The sequence below is a fragment of the Artemia sp. Qi Xiang Cuo genome, chromosome 1 (genome assembly GCF_049724085.1).
Source record: "Artemia sp. Qi Xiang Cuo chromosome 1, ASM4972408v1, whole genome shotgun sequence".
Taxonomy (NCBI): domain Eukaryota; kingdom Metazoa; phylum Arthropoda; class Branchiopoda; order Anostraca; family Artemiidae; genus Artemia; species Artemia sp. Qi Xiang Cuo.
In genome coordinates this window covers 89,500,771-89,521,983 of record NC_142794.1, presented here as the reverse complement: position 1 = coordinate 89,521,983, position 21,213 = coordinate 89,500,771, and the positions used below count along the sequence as shown (strand labels likewise).

At 37.7% G+C, this 21,213-nt stretch overlaps 1 protein-coding gene across 1 annotated transcript in view; it reads right to left on the bottom strand.

The window, feature by feature from the left end:
- The window catches only part of LOC148956897 (chordin-like protein 2), a 349,225-nt gene that overhangs the window by 165,410 nt on the left and 162,602 nt on the right, over positions 1-21,213 (bottom strand). The window contains exon 5 of the mRNA XM_089096722.1: positions 8,903-9,135. Coding sequence (XP_088952848.1) covers positions 8,903-9,135 — 233 coding nt within the window. The remainder of the gene's footprint in view (positions 1-8,902; positions 9,136-21,213) is intronic.

Here is a 21,213-nt window from a genome sequence, read left to right as displayed (position 1 = left end):
GCCTTTAATTTTGACGCTTATCAAGGACAATTTCAAGCTTTCAAAGATGATTTGGGATCCGGACTTGGAGGTAGAGTCCAAAAGAATAAAATATTACATCATATGTAGCCTTCCTTACATCATAAGCAGGGTAATAATGGCTAAGTAAAGAGCGATAAAATTTCAATACAATTTTTCTATTAATTTTATTTCAAGAGGACACTTCGCATGGAAGGACCTTTTCTAGGAACTCAGGAGGGGGGCTCATTTGACGGGAATGGAAAGTTCTAGTGCCTATTTTGAAAGCAGAAGAGGATTGGAGGGCAACCCGTCCCCTCAAATTTTTTTTTAGCTAATCTCTACATGAATCAAAATTTTAAGATGGCTATTTTGTTACAAATAGCGAAAACTCCAATGTCTTCACTTTTCTTCTAAAAACTTTTTTTTCTAAAAAGAAAAAACTTCTTCTTTTTTAAATTATTATTTTAAAAGAACACAAATAAATGTTCATGAAATTTTTTTCCAAGTTATACCATTGAGTCGATTGCTTGCAATATGTTTCTAAACTAAACAAAATTCTAGAAAAAGGATCAGCATTATAGTTTCAGTGAATTGTAAATGAAATTCTAGCCTTGGTAGCTTGAAGCCGCAGCTGTCCGGTCTGTTTTAGGGTAATTCATGTCTTTCCCGTGTTTCATTTATAAGATATTTCTGTTTTTGTGTTTTGTTTTTTAATCTGCTTGCTATGACTTTATTTATAATCATTTTAAAATAGCTCATTAGTTCTGTTTTTAAATGGTTTTGGAAAATTATCTTTTATAATCTACTTATCCAAGTTTATCAATTGATTTTTTTGTATTACGCATTAGCTAGACAACTGTTTGTAAAATATTTTTCGTAAGCTGTCCTTTAAGAATTGTATTATTGAACTCAAATTTAAATTTCAGGCAATTTTTTTGTTTTTTAGGAAAAAGTTTTTCAGTTTTTAGGAAACATTTTAGAGTAATATTTGATAATGAATTTGAATTTTAGGGACGAGGGGAAACCTTTTTAAATTTTTGGTCTCGTACAGCCCTGAAGGTATCCTGACGCCATTGCTTTGTGCACCCTCAAACCTATAGATCAAGATCATGTCTTTTTATTAAAGAACATGCTAACATTCTAATACGTTTAAACTCATAATGAGTTTTACTTAATTGGCGTCTAGGTCATTTATAAAGCGATTTTTCTTGTTTTCTTTAAATAAAACCAAATTTATGTTTTTACACATACTTTTTCAAATGGTTGTTGTTGGGGTTCCACCCCTGTTTCTTTTCCTTTCAGATAAATGACCTGTTTTCGTTTTCTTAATTACATTTGCTTATAGTATAATTTCAAAAGACAGGTTAAATTCTCGTTGCTAAGTTAGACGTGTCGCAATAAGTAAGCTTTGAACCAAGTTCTATTTTTGTACTTCCTGGTTTGGGAGTCATTGAAAGATAAATCTAAGAGGTAGAATTGGGTTTGAATGGGGATGTAGCTGATCGGCTGGGCCAAGCGACGGTCCACCCCTATGAACAGTTGTGTGAAAATTTTTAATTTGTTTTAGTGTAAGCCTGGGTTCGGGGATATAGATTTATGTTGGATTATTTTGACCCTTTTGGAAGAATACAAGTAAGGTATTTTCTACAAACTGTGTACTAGTTTCCGTAACCCAGGCAGGGTAGGAATAGAGCTACGAGGTACCGTCATTATTATATTGACAGCAAGGTTTGTTACCTCCAAGGAGAGAGTTAAGAGATTTTCTAGCCGTAACCCAAGGCGGGTACATTTGGCTTTAGAAAGTGGCCATTTCACCCCTCGATCGCGTTATCATACCATGGGACAGGGTTTACTGTAAATAGGGTAGTACCAAACCCGATATTTACGGAACCGTTGGGGTAAGAGCGGGAATCCCACTAACATTTGGGCCGACAAGGGGTTCTCCCCTTCGAGTAAGTCGCATAGCAACCTTTTTGCGCCATTTTTGCATCATTAAGTAACGACCCCCGTACTTAAACACCAATAGTTGTTTTTAACTATTAAATTATTACAGTGCACAAAAAATGAAAATTATACTTACTGACTATAAAAATATACGGTTATTTTACTATTAAATGTGAATTAAATTATTTTCTCTTGTTCATGAAATACAAGGCTCTATGTTAAATTAAAACATTCATTAATTTTCTTTTAACCTGCGGTAAAGAACAATAACAATATCTGTGGAGAAAACAATAAAAAAAAAGAGAGAGAGAGAGAGAATACATTACAAATATACAACAATGAAATTAACTAACCAGACGAACAATTGGATGATGCGGCATATTCTCCGACCGAACCGACACTGTCCTGGAACGCGTGAATTTTTCTGTTCCCAAGATCCTTCGCATTCTGCAACATCTGGATGTGACCAAAGCCACGGTTCCTGACAACATACCAAATGTTGTCCTCAGGTCCTGGAGTGCCGAACTAGCTGGACCCTTGTCATTGCTTTTCCGGTTGTGCTTTTGCTCCGGAACCTTCCCACGAACATGGAAGTCCGCCCATCTTATACCTACTCTAAAGCCAGAAGGCGATCCAACGAGCGTGGACTCCTACAGGCCTATTAGCCTTCTCTCCTGTGTTGGCAAAGTCTACGAGAGCGTCTCCAATAAAACACTTCATCAGTACCTGGAATCAAATGACCTTCTAGGCGATCGCCAAAATGGATTCCGCCGGTAACACTCAACAGTAGACTGCCTAGCAGCCCAGTATCAGGAGTGGATAGAACTACTGGCAATGGGATACGACATCAGGCTATTATCCTTCGACATTGCGAAAGCTTTTGACAGAGTATGGCACCGTGGCCTGCTACAGAAACTCTATGTGTATGGTGTTCGTGGATGTCTGTTAAAAGTGATTGAGAGCTTTCTTTCCGATCGTTCACTGCGGATTGTTCTAGACGGGTTTACTTCCAATGAATGTCAAGTAAAATCAAGGTTACCCCAGGGCAGTGTCTTGGGACCTACGCTCTTCCTTATCTACATAAACGACATGGGAGACAACCTCGCAAACCCTCTACATCACTTTGCCGACACACTCAGCCGTCCCTAAAAACAAAGACACAACACAAGCCTCCCTTTCCCTACAGATGGATCTTTTGAAAATTGAAAAGTGGTCTGATGCATTGATGATTAACTTCAATGCATCGAAAACAAAGGAGCTTCTTATTACCCGATCAAAGGTGCCACGTGAAAACCCCAGTTTCATTTTCAAAAATGAAACTATAAAGAGAGTCAACGAGCTTCGTCTGGGGATTAATTTCTCCACTGATCTCTCTTGGAATCACCAACTTGATAGGGTGAGAACCTCGTGCGCAATAAAGGCTGGAAGGTACTCTTCGCTGCAAAAACCTACTTCCATCCAGCTCGATCATCCCACTCTACAAGTCCTGCATCAGACCCACAGCTGAATATGGATGCCCGCTATTTGCTGGTGCTCCGACAACGCTGTTGGCACCACTTCAGAAGATCCAGAGTAGGGCAAATAGGGCGGGCTGCGCCTCTACACAAGAATTGCTCCAGCCTCTAAATGAAAGGTTTGATGTAGGCTAGCGTCGATGGCTGTATTCTACAAGTACATGAATTCGCCTCCCTCAGACGATCTGTCTCGAATTATGCCCCCCTTTGTCCAGCCAACAAGGCAGGCACGAAGGCACACAGCTCGGTCTAATTATCTAAAGGAGGATACGCCGAAAACCGAGTACTTGAGGAACAGCTTCATCCGGGGTTGCACTTCTATCTGGAACGATCTTCCTGGGGATATTATCCCTGCAAATCCCTCTGTTGACACCTTCAAAAGAAGGTTCAATAGACATTTAAAACATCGAGGCCATTGAAAGAGGTAAATGAATAGCGGCATACCAGATACTTTGAAGTACCTGGCGCCGTGAATATTGGAACAAAAAAAAAAAGAAAAAAAAAAGCTAAATGTGTCATCTCTCCATCCACCATGCCCAGCTTTGGTGTTACATCGGGTACCCCCAACTATACCGGGTTAAAAGCTAAATCTACCATTTCTCCATCCACCACGGCCAACTTTGGTGTTACATCGGGTACTCCCAACTATAAACTATACTGGGTAAAATACCGCTAAGAAGCTAAATCTGCCATCTTTCCATCCACCACGCCCAGATTTAGTGTTACGTCGAGTACTCCCAACTTACAAAATATTTTTCATAAAATTATTTCTCTTGGTATATGCTATAACTAAACCATCGCGGGAGACAGAGTTAAAACTAAATAATCGGTATGTCTTAAACCACAAGACCAGATACGCTCAGCAGCTTTTTCTTTAAAAGATGGTAAAGACCCTAAAAGATAGAGGGTAGAAAGTTCACAAAAAGAAAAACAAAGCCCTCGCAGTGCACATTTGTTCTAATTAATCTTAAACAATCATAGACATGATCTTAAATCTAATTAATCTTAAACAATCATAACCATAAACAATCTTAGAATAGCCAATCTGAATTTTCTTTTTAACATCACAAACAGTGTATTGCCGCAGGCTAGAAATGTAAACAGCAGCTGTATTACCCAACCACCGAAAAAAGAACAGAAGGTGTAAAAAAAAAGCAACAATTCCGACGAAGAGAAAAGAAGTCGGACCATTAAAACTAGGGACTCACATTTATCAGCAGTAAGAGAAAGACCAATCTAAAGGACACCCTAGACGGTCAATCATTTTGATCAAAAGCTTCCGTCAATAAATTGATTAAAGCATAATTGACCATCTAGGAACCTGTTTGACGCTTGAATCAAGCGGTGACGGTGATTTATAGAAAGTTTGAATTACTCAAACAGTTAATAGACGGTCAAATATGCTTTAATCAATTGATTGACGGAAGCTTTTGATCAAAATGATTGCCCGTCTAGGGTGTCCTTAAGAAACAAACGGGAAACATCTGAAACTATAACTTGAAGGCCGCGCTTATTTTTACATAGCAGTAAAAGACTATCTTAAGCAAGACGTGGAATTTCTAACATCCCAATACGATTTTTAAATCTAATTTTACACAATATAACAGAAATACGCCACGACGTACGAACGGACAGACGAACGGAGGCATAGCTTTATTAATACGAGGGAAAGAATTCTTATACGAGAAACAAAGAAGACAAATAACTGAATGGTGTAAATACACCATTATCAAAAGTTTCAGGTTATGCCATCAAAAGTTTTAGAAAGGTCCAAACTATATATATAAACCGGCGACCTCTCAGCAAGGCTATTTTTAAGGGCGGAATAAATAACACGATGTGCATACTAGCAACCAATAACAGAATGAATACCAAATTCATTGGATCCAAAATTTATATTTTATATAAATAAGGAAGTAAAATAGATTCAAGCTTTTCACTAAAGATACACGCATGATCATAGAGGGGGGGTGTATTAACGTTCAGAAGGGAGTTTTCCACAACCCTGATATGTTCCTGAAATGTTGCAGATACGCCATTTTGATAACCTAGCAAAACATAATTCTTTTATTTTCCTGGCTACATAACTCGGCATAGAAGGGATAATTTTTCAGTGATAATGATAGCACACTTATATTAATCACATTGCTTGTGCTAATGCCATAAATTCAACAGATAAAAGTTTCATTTATTTAATCCCATTTTTAACAGCATCTACTCACACTGAAATAACATGACCTTGATGGAGCGAAGCAGAAGACTTTACGAAAGAAGTCGAGAATAACTTAACTCTACGGTAAATATAATTTGGAGAAAATTTAACGAATAAGGACCATACCAAGGTGAGCTAGATACCGAATCACTGTTATATAAATCATATTTATCCGATTCCCCAAAATTGATCACGTTAGGCCAATCCTTTTTAGACGCTTGACATTCCATGCCTTCGAGATGAAAGGATATTAGTTACTTTAACATTCGTTATGTTCTCTGCTTCATATCTGCAACACAGCCTGACTTAGGTCTACCACAATGAAACAAAATTCTTGGCCAAAATTTTGCCTTATCTTAAAGTTTCTTTAAATCAGCATAAGCAGCCCACATTGATATAAATAGGCATATGCTTTTCGGGAACCACTTTTTTAACTTCTTTCATACATCTAATTACATTATCGTAATAACTATAAAAATCATGCTTTTTACCTCTTACTTGCACTTCGAGGAAAAATAAGACACACAAAAACACTTTAAGCATATACATATAGTCAACACAAAGGAAGGAGTATTGGCTCTTTTCCAATTACTACACTGAAACAATTTAAATTCTCAAGAAGGGCGGTATTGCAATAAGGGCCGGATAAAGGGTGATTGAGCCCAATCGGTCTCCGTGTTTGAAAGGGCCCCACACTGACATCAAAATGAACAATTTTTTCGACATTATGAAATAGCCTATTCTTGACAATTCCAATAAGTGTTGCTTTTAGAGATAGTACCTTTTCGAGGCTAAAACCGATAAAGAACTATCCAATATCAACAGTGAATCAGAAAAGATTGATTAGTTTAGAAATTATATCCATTGAAATTGAAGACTCAAGGAAATTAGATTTTCAATCAGTTTTAGAAGAATTTACAGAACAAAAATTTAGAAATACGTTAATTCACGTATTCATAATGGGTGATAGATTTAAATCTACATCATGAATCTACATGATGTAGATTCAGGTATTTTAAGGAGCTTCGTAATATCTACTACTACTACTGCAAACAAATCACCGCAGCACCAAGCCGCCTGAGGCCAACACAGCTACGCATGCTCCTCCTCCATCAAAATCTATTCATAGCCTCCCTCTTTACGCCCTCCCTAAAAGTTCTCATTTCCCATAGATCTTTCTTTATTATTTCCTCCCGCCCCAACCGTGGACGACCTGCTTTCCGTTGAGCCCTAGACTGTTATCCGAAAAGGACAATCTTCTGCAATCCTTAATCCACAGAGCATGCCCTAGCCATATCAACCTTTTTTTCATTATAGCCCTAAAAAGTAGGATTGGACCACACTTTTCGTACAGCCTACTGTTTGAAATACGGTGCTTAAAAAGATGCTTAAATCATCAGCATAATCTAAGTCCATGAGAGTTTTTCCTCCCCATTTGATTCCGTGATCTCCCATCGCCTTTCGTGTGCTCCTTAATGTCCATCAAAACGATCTATATAAAGGGGGATAGAAAACAACCCTGCTTAACTTTTGATTTAATACGAAGCCAGCTGGTAACCTCATGCTTATCTTAACCTCAGCAGTGCTATTCACGTACAAATAACTAATTATTTCAATGAATTTGTCTGGAATACCATACAAGGATAAGACCTTCGCTAAAGTTCTTCTATCAACAGAATCGAACTCTTGCTCATAATCTATAAAACTAAGGACCTAAGGTGTTTGATAACTCAGGCACCTCTCAACTATTAACCTAAGGGTGAAAATTTGGCCACCACATCTTCTACCCTTATTAAAACCGCACTGTTCTACTCTTATAACTTTGTCTACAGCATTATCAGTCTAAAAAGTATCATGTCGCTAATTCTACCTCACAAAACAAATGTTCCTTCAGGAAAAATGATCCAACAACGTCGCGTGTATTCACTGTGGAGTCCTCTATTTTCTCGCTTGAAAAGTAGGCAACAAAAGTTATTTATTTGGAGGTTGCTGCCTGCTTGGTCGAGTTGGATTGCCACCTTCACGATTTCCAAATAAATTGGCCTGGCCTGTTATAGGATATCACTTGCTCTCTAAAGAATTCCACAAACAAATCAAAACTTGAATTTATGTTTTGATTTAGCTTCACTCAACGTAAGTGATAATAGAACCATCAATAGTCGTAATGTTTGCAGCTTCAAAGTAGCTGGACAAATATATCACCAAATCAAATTAGCGGAACATCTATCACAGACCCCTGAAGGTCGTTTTGAACACATTCAAATGGCCAAATGTACTTTTTAGACCGCGATGAAGCTGTTAAAGGATACCTAGCACATCCTTTAAATTATGGGATCTTTCGTAATCCAGTGGATCTCTTGGAGGGAATATTGTGAGACACAAACAACTATGCCAAAAGTTACATGGGAATGCGAAAAAGCGGAGGATGATTTAAATCCACCTGTTGCTTCACTGGGGCAAAAGGCTTGGATAGAAGAATAGTGACACTGAGAATCAATATATAAGATGCTGTCTCGTAGCTGTTGGTCTCCCGGCACTATTCACACATATATGTATATACCGAATCATTTTTCATAAAATTTAAAACATAGAGAGGGCCCCGGAAAAAAATTTACAATTGGGCCCCGCACCTAGTCGATCCGGCTCTGATTGTAATGGCTACATCTCTAACTGGGCCCCTCACCTAGTCGATCCGACCCAGATTGTAATGGCTACATCTCAAATTAGCAGGAAATAAAAATGACAAATGACCAAGGTCACTAGACACAATATAGACATGAACATTTGAGAATTCTTCCTATGACCAACTCATAACGTGATCAATGCCAGAAAAACTACCAGACTGACATATATAAGAGTATGGTAAGTCCTTCTTCACAGTCAAATAATGGGACATGCACTCCAATATTTCACGGGATCAGTAACTCTGTTCATCCAAATCCTGTGGTAAAGTCACCAAGAGCTATAAAATCAAGTTTATTATCCCTTACACAACACATCACAGAATTTAAAGACTTGCAAGCACTAGCAAATCTTTTCGTTGAATTCACTGCATTACTTTTATACGAAAGACAAGATATTAGTGAACACAGTATTATTTACTCTCACGGTAAGAACATGCTTACCTGAATAAAGAAGGGATGGATTCAGATAATGAACGATTTTTTTTTATTCAAGCTGGACCTTCAAAGGAGCTGCCAGAAGTGAAAATGAAACCGCACAAAAGACTTACCTCGCACACACATTGAACACATTGATTGCTGCTATCTGGCTGAATCCCAATTGCCGTCGAAGTAAATTTCTCTTTGTTTTTGTAAAGTTGACCATTATGAAGGCAAGATGTATCATCCGATTCATTCGACAGAGAAGGCGTAAAAGATGGTGGTGCTGGACGAAGGGCCTCTACAGACGGAGATGAAAAAGCAGATGCCACAGGAAACATCCTAGGCTTCGCAGAACTACCTCCTATTTCATAGGGAGAAATGTTGTTAGATAAAAAATCATCTGAAAGTACATATGCTACTGGGTATCCCAATTCTATTTTTCAACACTGACATAACGAATGCTGCCAATACAATTACGCATCAAACAGCCTACCTTCTGCAAAAGTAGCCATCTCCCATTTCTTTACTTACATAAATCTACAGCTCAAATAAAAAACTCCCAGTGTCTCCTTTATGTAGTTTATGGATTCCTTGTAAAGTATTTTTTTTCTCAGCAGGAGCATTGAAATACTCCTTGTTCACATTTAACATCATATTTGAGACTTAATTTTTTTTTGTGGAAAAAGATGACTTTCTAAAAACAATCAAACAAACGGTACTACAAGCAATGAAATCTAAAAGATTATATTTCTAACTTTGTATATTCATCGCTTTTAATGTGTGCCTTTTTTCTCCATATTGCTCTGTTTTACATTAGATTTTACAAGTGAAGAATTCCCAACATCCATTTTCATGTGATCCCTAGCTTCTCAGAATCCCATCTTTTGTTTTTGTTTTCGTGTTTTGCTCAGTAGAAACTAAATAAAAGCTCTTTGTCGTACAATCAAATTATCAGTAAAAAAAATCTAAATTTTACATAGTTATAAAACCTGAGTCTAATAATGATATCACCAAGTTATAAGATGAGTGATAGAGTGATAAGATATCACTCTATCATGGTTTTCGTGATTATAGGACAACATTAGTAGCTTACCTGTTTACTAACAAAATATTTCATTATTTTCAACTTTTCAATGTTTCATTTCTGCAAATTTAAATGTTGATAGGACACTTTTATCTTAACATTATTCATAGCCTAGAGATTTCAATTAAAAATACACAAAAAACACATTACCCTTCCAAATACATCTTAGGATCCTTTGTTCCTCCCTCTCAAGAAACCCATATACCGTTCTAGATATTTTGATTTGCAAATGAGCATAGCTATCTACAGTACCTTTTGGAAATGAACACGATCGTGAAATTTCTCCATGGGGAAGGGTAAAACTTTGTAATCTTTTTTTTTACGTGAAAGTATTAAATTTTCGTAATTTTTTTAGAATTTTTCCCGTTTTTGCAAATTTTGCACGTTTTGTTTATAACAGGGAAGATCCTGACGCAAGGACACTTTATTCATGAGGGACTTGATCTAATGTTACATGTTTTTTCCAAAAATATATACGATAGTAAGTTCGTCCAAAAGAAATGGTGCAGGCCCTAATTATTAGATAAATGTCCCGCTTCTCCTATATAAAGTATTTTCACCTGCACCATAAATTCTCTTAGATAAACTGCTTTCAGTTGTACTCCAAATGTATTAATTTTTCAAACTGAAGTATAACTCAAAACTATGTTGGGTTATAGCATTAATACTCTGTTTAGTTTATCTGACTGAATTTTTCCCCGTTGATTTTCAAATATAGATAATGATGAATCAAATTTTGGATTTAATTCTTTTGATAGACCCGCGTCTACACTGGCCTGAGTCAGTGGTAATCTAACTTCTTGTGTGGATATACGTTTTTGAGTTAGTTCGTCGAGAGCTTGTAAAAAACAATTTATATAGTTGGCACAAAGTTTGCCTATAGATAGCCTAGAGTTCGTCTAAGTTTTGTTCAAGTTCGTAGTAGAATTGGATTAACACTAAGGTCAAAAAAGTGAGTTATATCTTCTAACCCCGCTTTTCGTTATTTCCCTTACCCGGTCAGGTTCAGGAAGAGAGTTCTTAATAATATATACATGGAGCCTTCCTTCCTTTGATTCTCCCCAATATTGGTGGCAGCAATCAAACCATTTTTTCTAAGATTTAGGCTAGATATAGGATATAAAACGAATAGCCTAAACTCCATTAAATCCTTCTGAAAAACACCAGCAAATTTAAAACTACCTTTGCGTTGAATATGTGGGGTACGGCCACCAGTTATTTAAGCAATATATCTGTTAAAGTCAGGGGCCAGGGCTTCGTAAATACTCAGTAGCATATACGCAGCTACGCGACAAAGCTCGCATAATTACGCAACATTAATTGTTTGACGAAGGGTGAAAAAAAGAGATTATATGGAAGGCATTTTACCTGAGATAAAAAGGTAATGCAATAGAACTAATCAAAAAATTTGGTTTACAGTTGAGTCAGGATTAAAGGATTAGAATATTTGGGTGTTGAAGTTAAAACTACAGGACTGTAAGAGAGCATAAGAAATACCAAAGTTCAATGTATTTTTTGAGCGGACAAGTGGAATTAGTGGACTATTTAATATAACCTTCGAGTATCGAAGATTAAAAGATTATTTTGGTGCAGTAAATTAGCTAGACTTTGTCCGTGTATTGTTTAGAAGGTGAGACGAACCTGTCTTTTTTGGTGTAATCCGCCAGCGCAGAGATTGCATTTTAACAAGTTAGTAGAATTTGCATGTCATATAACCTATATTTGGAGTAGATATTAAGTTATGTGACGCAGGACAGTTTTCCTGTGTGATTTTTAGCCCAGCTTTACCATTAGCACAATATTCGTTTAATTTGACTAGTTTCCTTTCTCGTCTCCTGCATAACCTTTTCTCATTCCGGAGATTTATTTTGCGCTTCAGGGATTTTTTTGAAGTGAATTAAGAACATTTACAAGTTAGGTGTTGATTTTTGTAGATATACGAGACATTACTTGAACATCATATATTGTGTATCACTGATAACTCGCAATAGTATATTGCGCATCGTCGTTTTGGTCGGGTGGAAAGTATTCGGTTTGCCACTATAGATTAAGCGAATAGTCTGCACTACTAACAAATATTGTGATTATTTTCGTATTCAGTTGTGATGTCCTCACATCACACTCACTGCGACCTGAGAGACCTCACACTCAGGTCGTAATCCACGGAAATCAGGTGCTGAAAAGTATCCATTAAGGATGAAAAACGGGATGTTACCAGTAGTGAGGCAGACGAAAGAGCAAGACAGACCCTTAGGGAGGCCTATGAAAAATATCATCAGGATTTTATGAAAAACATGGAAAGACTAATAAAAGCCTGCTGCCGAAATTCTGAGGGTTTCTCGTCACAAACAACTCATAAGCCGTCAGATCACCAAGATAATTTTCCTATGGGTCGAGAATGAGACACCCCAAACCTTAAATTCCAAGGCTGAAAACATTGCGACTTTGGTCGCAAGAAGAGTAGGTGTAGCAACCCTTAGTCAAAATGGGGAGGCAAGATCGATCTGTCTGAAAAGCGAAATCATTGAGATTCTATTTGAGAAAGCACATAATTCTGCAAAACATTGTTTGTTTTTGTCATCTTATGTTAGAAAATGAACATGCTCAAACCTTGTGCTGCTAAGATGGGGCAAAAATAATAAAGCACCAAAATGAGGCACTTAGTTTGCCAGAGAATATTGAATAAAATTTAAAGTACGTGCCTTCCTTCAAAAATTCCCAGAAATTAGAGTACAATATGAAAAACTGTGAGAATTCAATCCTCGTTTATTGAACATTTATTTGTTTCTTCAGTAAACATAATGACAACTAAAAGAGAGACAAAAGATATGAAACAAAACTACAGTTTAAGAGCTTAGTTCCATTTTAATGATCATTTAATTATTTCCTCGGAAAAAGTAACGAAAACTAAAAGAGAGAAAAGAGCTTCAAAACGAAACTACAATATAAAAACTCAATTTGAAACAGCAGACACTAAAGTCTAATTCACATTTGACAATGATTTATTCTACGTCACCGAAACATTGAAATACAGTAAAGGGCTAGGCACACGTAGCTGATTTCGGGAACCGATTTCAGCAAGGCTGTATTCCACGTCGAGTGATTAATGATGCTAAGAGGCGGGGCTTAGTGACGTTTTTCGGTGATTAATCATCATTAATTACATTCTAGACAAAGGAATGTACTAGGGCTTTAGATCTTTAGGCATGTAACTAATCGTATTTAATGATTATCGTAAGTTAATCGTAATTAATGATGATTAATCACCGAAAAACGTCACTAAGCCCCACCTCTTAACATCATTAATCACTCGACGTGGAATACAGCCTTGCTGAAATCCGTTCCCGAAATCAGCTACGCGTGCCTAGCCCTTAAGAGAAAAAAAACAACTGCGAAAATTCAGTCTTCAATGGTGGGCAATAATATTTTAGGAAATTTGTAACTGTTAGCTCAACAATATGGGAGGAGTAAAGAGCTTAAGCGAAAAAAGGAGGATGTTTTCGTCCTCTTAAAAAAAAATACAGATAATCAGGAGATAGAACTTGAAGGACTATAACGGGTTTTAGATAATTCAGGCAGTGTTGGAACAGCCTAAGAGGAAGGATATGTCTTACAAACTTTTAGGGGAAGTTGCCCTCATTTGATTGGACGGAGTCCCTTTGTGGGGTCTGTCGTATCGGCATTCTGGGACATTTAACCTCGATTGATGGGGAGGAATGCATACAATTCTTGGGAGATAATCTCTCTCATTATCAATCTCTGCCTTTACCCCTAAAATCGTTACCCTGTAGCACCATACCTCATTCTTAACCTGAATTGGCATGGACGCTTATTCCCTCAGAACCTTGTTCCTTGAGCCATATATCTGATTTTCACCTTCATTTGACAACGACCTTGTTCTTCATTCGACCCAAAAGGAGTTAAATCATGTCTCCCTCATATCTGTCCCTCATTTCCCCGTACCCAAATCGACACTGCGTACCTGGGTACCTTCGAACCAAAAGTATCTGATCCCAACACATAGTTGCTATATTACAACGACACCGATCAGCAAGATAATTGGTTTGTTTGTTTGTTCATGGAGGAATTGTCAAAAGTATAGGAGTTAAGTCTTCCGCTGAAAGAACACGACTATGATTATGGCAAAGGAAGAAATTAAAGAACGCATAAGTGCATTAGAGGGCGTATCTGCTCCAGGTATTGACGGAGTCCCAACAAAGATTTTCAAACAATTTCGGATTATATTTATGCCAATTTCCCTTGCAATCTTCAATTCAGTTCTGACTTCATTAAAATGGACATCGTTGTCAAAAAATCAACAATTCATCAACAATTTTACTCAATTCAACTCCTTCTCGTATAAAAGACTTTAAGATACATAAATACGTTTTTAATGCTAAAGTGTGTCCTGCAATACATTTTGGATCAGAGCTATGGGGATTTGACCCTGAAGTACAGTTGAAATCATACAGCTGCAACACTTTAAAATATAAATTAGTGTCGACTCAACGACGCAAAATCAGGGTGTAAAAGGAGACCAATGATTATTTTCGCTTAGATTAAGTAGACTAGCGCATCTGATACGATACTAGGCAAGGGATGCTAGCCTGTTGGATGATAGGTTAGCAAACGCAGCTTATTTTGAGATACTGTCGTCGAAACAGAAAAGATCATGACCCTATCAAATAAACTGCATTAGAGGACGCAGCATTATCTTACATTTGGAAGACCAAGAAATCTAGACTTGGATCTACGCAGTAAGCAGGTAAGAGTCATTGAATTTTTATGCCCAGGTTAAAGAGGTTTTTGGTTTTGAATATTCTTGTAAATTAGATTTGCTGCCCGAGGTATTGGGGGCTTGTTTTAGTATTCGAGCGAATTGCTTATCATTCAAAAATAGAAAAAAGTTTTGACAGAAAAAGGTTGGTCTGAGATAAGAATCACTCTTGCCCAAGATGCAGTACAGGAGTTGAGAATGTGGCACACATTCTGGATGGGTGTGAACAGTTTCCTCGTTTAAGAAGGGATTATTTTGAAGATGGTACACATCAGTTCCCGGGAATTCTGCAGACAAATCTTAAAGACATTTATTCAGGTCTGTAAATATGTAGATGAAGTGGTAGCGAAAGGAGAGTAGCTTCTTTTGTGGGGGGGGGGGGTGGAGTGAAGAAATGATTATTGTTGATATTCTTATTTGTGATGTGTATTACAGAACACTGTGTGGTTTGGCCTTGTCAGGTTTATATTGAGAAAAAAATAGAGGACGAAGGTAGAAAAAAAGGAAAGAAAAAAATAAAATGAATTAAATTGCATTTATATTATTGATTTGGTAAGAAAAGGAGAGAAATTTAAGATCGTTCTTTTTTTGTTGTTGCGGTTAGGAGGGAAGAGTAGATTCATGCTACAATTGTGATTAGAATTCTCGAATAATGTGTTGTATTGCCTTGATTGGCTTACAGTAAATTCATCTATCAGTCTACTACGTTGAAACTATCAAGAAAAATTGAGAGAATGTTGGAAAGTTCAGGGAATCTTAAGGAACGCTGAATGGGATGCTGAACTAAATCCACAGGTGCTATGTGCATTCAGTCTGTCATAATAGCGTATCTGCAAAATCTCAAGAGCAACTAATGGTATTGAGTTGAAACTTTAGGGTATGTTGAACAAAATCAAAACAAACCCTCTGCATTGAGGTTGTAGAAAGGGCTCACTTGTTTGTGCAGGGATTACATGTTTGGTTGTAAAAAGGGCTGTATCTGCGATATGTCAGGAATGGCAAATGAATTAAGTTGAAAATTTCAGGCAATGATGAAGAGGATGTTCCAATAAATCAAAACTCACTATGTGCACCTAGGTTTTCAAAAGAGGGTGTCTACAATAATCAGGTAGGTAATTTTCAGAAAGTACTGGGCGAAGAGATCAAGTATATTTTAATGTTTTGACTTGACAGGACTTAGGGGAACTGATCAAGGACAAAAAGTGCCCAAAGAAAGAAATGGCTGTACAGATTCTTAGTGGGAAATATTCTCTTTCTTATGATGGTCTTTTAAACATTTTTGGCGATGAAGCCACTTTTATTAAGATTTAGAACCAAGGAAAACTCGACCGGAAATAAGTCTGGTTGCATTTATTCTTCACATACTATTTTTATGTTTTAGACAACAAGTCAGAATTCTGTTTAATAAATGAGGTCAAAACAAACTTATTTCAGAGGCAACGCTGTAGCGTTGCCTATAGTAAAGGCCATACGGCTCCAATGTTTTTTTTCCCCAGAGGTACTTCATATGAAAGGAGCCGTCGTATAAACTTCAAAGGGGGCTCATTCGATTGGAAATCGAGAGTTCTTGTGCCCTTTTTAATTGTCGAAAATGATTGGAGGGCAACTAGCCCCCCCCCCCCCGCCCATCATTTCCCCAAACACATCCAATCAAAATTTCGAGATAGCCATTTTGTTCAGCGTAGTTGATTTCCAGATAGAAAATATATTTTTGAGGAGGATACTCCCCCACAACCCTCAGGGCAAGAGTTTTAAGTTATGCCCTGTGGGCATATAAGGTTTTTTTAGAAGGCATTGTCGTAGAAACTTCAAAACAGGATCATTTAACTTAAAATCAAGGGCTATTGCCCTTTTTAATGGTTGAAAATTATTGGAGTGTAACTAGCCCCCTTCCCCCCCCCACGCCCATCATTTCCCCAAACACATCCAATCAAAATTTTCAGAGCCATTTTGTTAAGCGTAGTTGAATTCCAGATAGAAAATAAATTTTTGAGGAGGACACTCCCCCACAACCCTCAGGGCAAGGGTAATAAGTTATGCCCTGGGGGCATATAAGGTTTTTATAGAAGCCGTTGTCTTAGAAATTTCAAAAAAGGCTCATTCTATTGGAAATCCAAGGGCTACGGCCCTTTTCAATAGTCAAAAGTTATTGAATGGCAACAATCCCCCCTCCCACGCCCATTATTTCCCCAAACACATACACTGAATATTTTAAGATAGCCATTTTGTTCAGCGTGGTTGATTTCCGGATAGAAAATATGTTTTTGAGGAGGACAATCCGCCAGAACCTTTAGGGCAAGGGTTTTAAGATATGCCCTGAGGGCATATGAGGTTTTTATAGAAGACGTTGTCGTAGAAACTTCAAATAAAGCTCATTCGATTGGAAATTCAAATGGATAGTGCCCTTTTTAATTGTCGAAAGTGATTGGAGGGCAACTAGCCCCCCCCCCCCAAGCCAATCATCCCCCAAACACATCCAATCAAAATTTTGAGATAACTATTTTGTTCAGCGTAGTTGATTTTCAGATAGAAAACATTTTTTTTAGGAGGACAATCCCCCACAACCTTCAGGGCAAGGGTTTTAAGTTATGCACTGGGGGCAGATAGCGTTTTTATAGAAGGCGTTGTCATAGAAACTTCAAAAACGGCTCATTCGATTGGAAATTCAAAGGGACAGTGCCCTTTTTAATAGTCAAAAGTGATTGGAGGGCAACTAGCCCCCCCCTACGCCCTTCATTCCCTCAAATACATCCAATCAAAGTTTTAAGACAGTTTTTTTGTTCATCATAGTTGATTTCCAGATAGAAAATATGTTTTTGAGAGGGACACTCCCCCATACCCCTAAGGGCAAGAGCTTGAAGCTATAATTTGGGGGCATATAAGGTTTTTGTAGAAAGCTTTGTTATAGAAACTTCAAAAAAGGCTCATTCGATTGGAAATTAAAGGGATAGTGCCCTTTTTAATAGTGGAAAATATGTCTTTGAGGATTACAACTCCCCAACAACCCTCAGGGCAAGGGTTTTAAGTTATGCCCTGGGGGCATAGAAGGTTTTTATAGATGGTGTTGTCGTAGAAACTTCAAAACAGGCTCATTCGATTGGAAATTCAAAGGGGTAGTGCCCTTTTTAATATTTGAAAGTGATTGGAGGCAACTCGCCCCCCCCACGCCCATTAGTCCCACAAACACATCCAATCAAAATTTTAAGATAGCCATTTTGTTTAGCGCAGTTGATTTCCAGATAGAAAATATATTTTTGAAAATGATACTCCCCCACAACTCTCACGGCAAGGGTTTTAAGTTATGCCCTGGGGGTGTATAAGGTTTTTATAGAAGGTGTTGTCGTAGAAACTTCAAAACATGCTCATTCGAGTGGAAATTAAAGGGCTAGTGCCCTTTTTAATAGTCGAAAGTGATTGGAGTGTAACTAGCCCCCCCCCCACGCCCATCATTCCCCCTAACAGATCCAATCAAAATTTTGAGATAGCCATTTTCTTCAGCGTAGTTGATTTTCACATAGAAAACATGCTTTGAGGAGGACAATCCCCCACAACCCTCAAGGCAAGGGTTTTAAGTTATGCCCTGGGGGCATATAAGGTTTTTATAGAAGGCGTTGTCATAGAAACTTCAAAAAAGGCTCATTCGACTGAAAATTCAAAGGGATAGTGCCCTTTTAAATAGTCAAAAGTGATTGGAGGGCAACTAGCCCTCCCCCACTACGTCCATCACGCCCCCAAACACATCCAATCCAAATTTTGAGATAGCCATTTTTGTTCAGCGTAGTTGATTTCCAGATTGAAAATATATTTTTGAGGAGGACACTCCCCCACAACTCTCAGGGCAAGGGTTTTAATTTATGCCCTGGGGGCATATAAGGTTTTTATAGAAGGCGTTATCGTAGAAACTTAAAAACAGGCTCATTCCATTGGAAATTAAAGGTCTAGTGCCCTTTTTAATAGTCGAGTGATTGGAGGGCAACTAGCCCCCCCCCACGCCCATCATTTCCCCAAACAAATCCAATCAAACTTTTTAGATCGCCATTTTTTCTCAGTGTAGTTTATTTCCAGATTGAAAATATACTTTTGAGGAGGACAATCCCCCACAAACCTCAGGGCAAGGGTTTTAAGTTATGCCCTGGGGGCATATAAAGTTTTTATTGAAGGCGTTTTCATAGAAACTTCAAAAATGGCTCATTCGATTGGAATTTCAAAGGGACAGTGCCCTTTTTAATAGTCGAAAGTGATTGGAGGGCAACTAGCCCCCCCCTACGCCCTTCATTCCCTCAAAGACATCCAATCAAAATTTTAAGATGACCATTTTGTTCAGCGTAGTTAATTTTCAGATAGAAAACATGTTTGTGAGGAGGACAATCCCCCACAACCCTCAGGGCAAGGGTTTTAAGTTATACCCTGGGGGCATATAAGGTTTTTATAGAAGGCGTTGTCATAGAAACTTCAAAAAAGGCTAATTCGATTGGAAATTCAAAGGGATAGTGCCGTTTTTAATAGTCAAAAGAGATTGGAGGGCAACTAGCCAAACCCCCCCCCCACCCCTACGCCCATCATTCCCCCAAACACATCCAATCAAAATTTTGAGATAGCCATTTTTGTTCAGCGTAGTTAATATTCATATTGAAGATATGTTTTTAAGGAGGACACTCCCCCACAACCCTCAGGGCACGGGTTTTAAGTTATGCCTTGGGGGCCTATAAGGTTTTTAAAGAAGGCGTTGTCGTAGAAACTTCAAATCAGGCTCATTCGAGTGGAAATTAAAGGGCTAGTGCCCTTTTTAATAGTTGAGTGATTGGAGGGCAACTAGCCCCCCCCCCCCCCACGCCCCACGCCCATCATTTCCCCAAACACATCCAATCAAACTTTTGATATAGCCATTTTGTTCAGTGTAGTTGATTTCCAGACTGAAAATATATTTTTGAGGAGGACACTCCCCCAAAATCCTCAGGGCAAGAGTTTTAAGTTATGCCCTGGAGAAATATAAGGTTTTTATAGAAGGCGTTGTCGTAGAAACTTCAAAACAGGCACATTAAATTGGAAATTCAAAGGGCTAGTGCCCTTTTTAATAGTCGAAAGTGATTGGAGAGCACCTAGCCCCCCTCACCCCCACGCCCATCATTCCCCCAAACACATCCAATCAAAATTTTAAGATAGCCATTTTGTTCAGCGTAGTTGATTTCCAGATAGAAAATGTGTTTTTGAGGAGGACAATCCCCCACAACCCTAAGGGCAAGGGTTCTAAGTTATGCCCTGGGGCATATAAAGTTTTTATAGAAAGCGTTGTCGTAGAAACTTCAAAAAAGGCTCATTCAATTGGAAATTCAAAGGGCTAGTGCCCTTTTTAATGGTCGAAAGTGATTGGAGGGTAACTAACCCCCCTCTCACGCCCACCTTTTCCCCAAACACATCCAATCAAAATTTTAAGACAGCCATTTCATTAAACGTAGTTTTAAGTTCTGGAAATCTAGGCCCTCTCCCTCTTCCACGCCCTAAATGCATCAGATAAAAATTTTGAGATAGACATTTTGTTAAAATAGTTCAAAGTTCTGACAACAAAAAGCTCCGGTGTCGACACAGCCCACCAGGGCCCAGGGGTAGGCGTTGTAAGTTATGCCCTGGGGCATAACTTTTTAAGGGGGTTTATAACTTATGGGAAGGGTTTTTGTATGGGAAGAACACATAGGAAATCTATTATAATTATCCAAGTATAAGGTTAAAATGCATACTCTGTGATAGATGCAAAACTGCTTTGGCACACAAAATCCTATTAAGGTCATTTCCAAACAGTCGTGATCCCATTGTGTCAGCAAGTGAAATGGTCTCAACCCCCTTATTAGAGCTATTTTTTCAATCCATTCATTGTTGTCAATCGCTGTCCACGAGTTATGCAAGCTGTCTATTGTTCATATATAAGGTTTTTATCAAAGAGATAATCGTATAGACTTTGAAAAAAGCCTCATTCAATTTAAATTGAAAGTTCTAGATCCATTTTTTAAAGTCAAGAATAATCCGACAGTAAGCAACCCCCCCCCTCCATGCCATAAAAACTTGAAACTTTTTACAATCAAAAACGAACAAAAATTAATTAGAAAAAAACTTTCCGAAAAATAAGTTTTTCAAAGAAAAGTAAAGGCAATTTTAAACTAAAGCTCATGAGATACAAATACCTGTTAAAATTAAAATTCAAAACGACCAGAAATTACTCTTACAGAAAAAATGAAACCCAGAGCGAAGAAAAATTAAAGAAATAGTCCGAGAAAAAGACAAACGACAGGAAATAGCACAAATGAGTAAAAAGATCTGAAATGCAGTATTACTTCGATTCAATATGACAATCTATCTTAAAACAAAAAAAAATATTTTGCTATTAAAATATTAATGAAACATAAAACGAACCGAAATTAAATATAAAACCAATGCTAACAAAAATACAATATATAATAATTTAAATGAATACATAAATCTTAAAACGGGCTAAGCTTAAATTGAATATGCAAATCAAGTTTGAATCGAATAAAAATAACTACAAACAAGAGTTTGGGTATCGTCTCACTGCAGAAGCCTAAAAC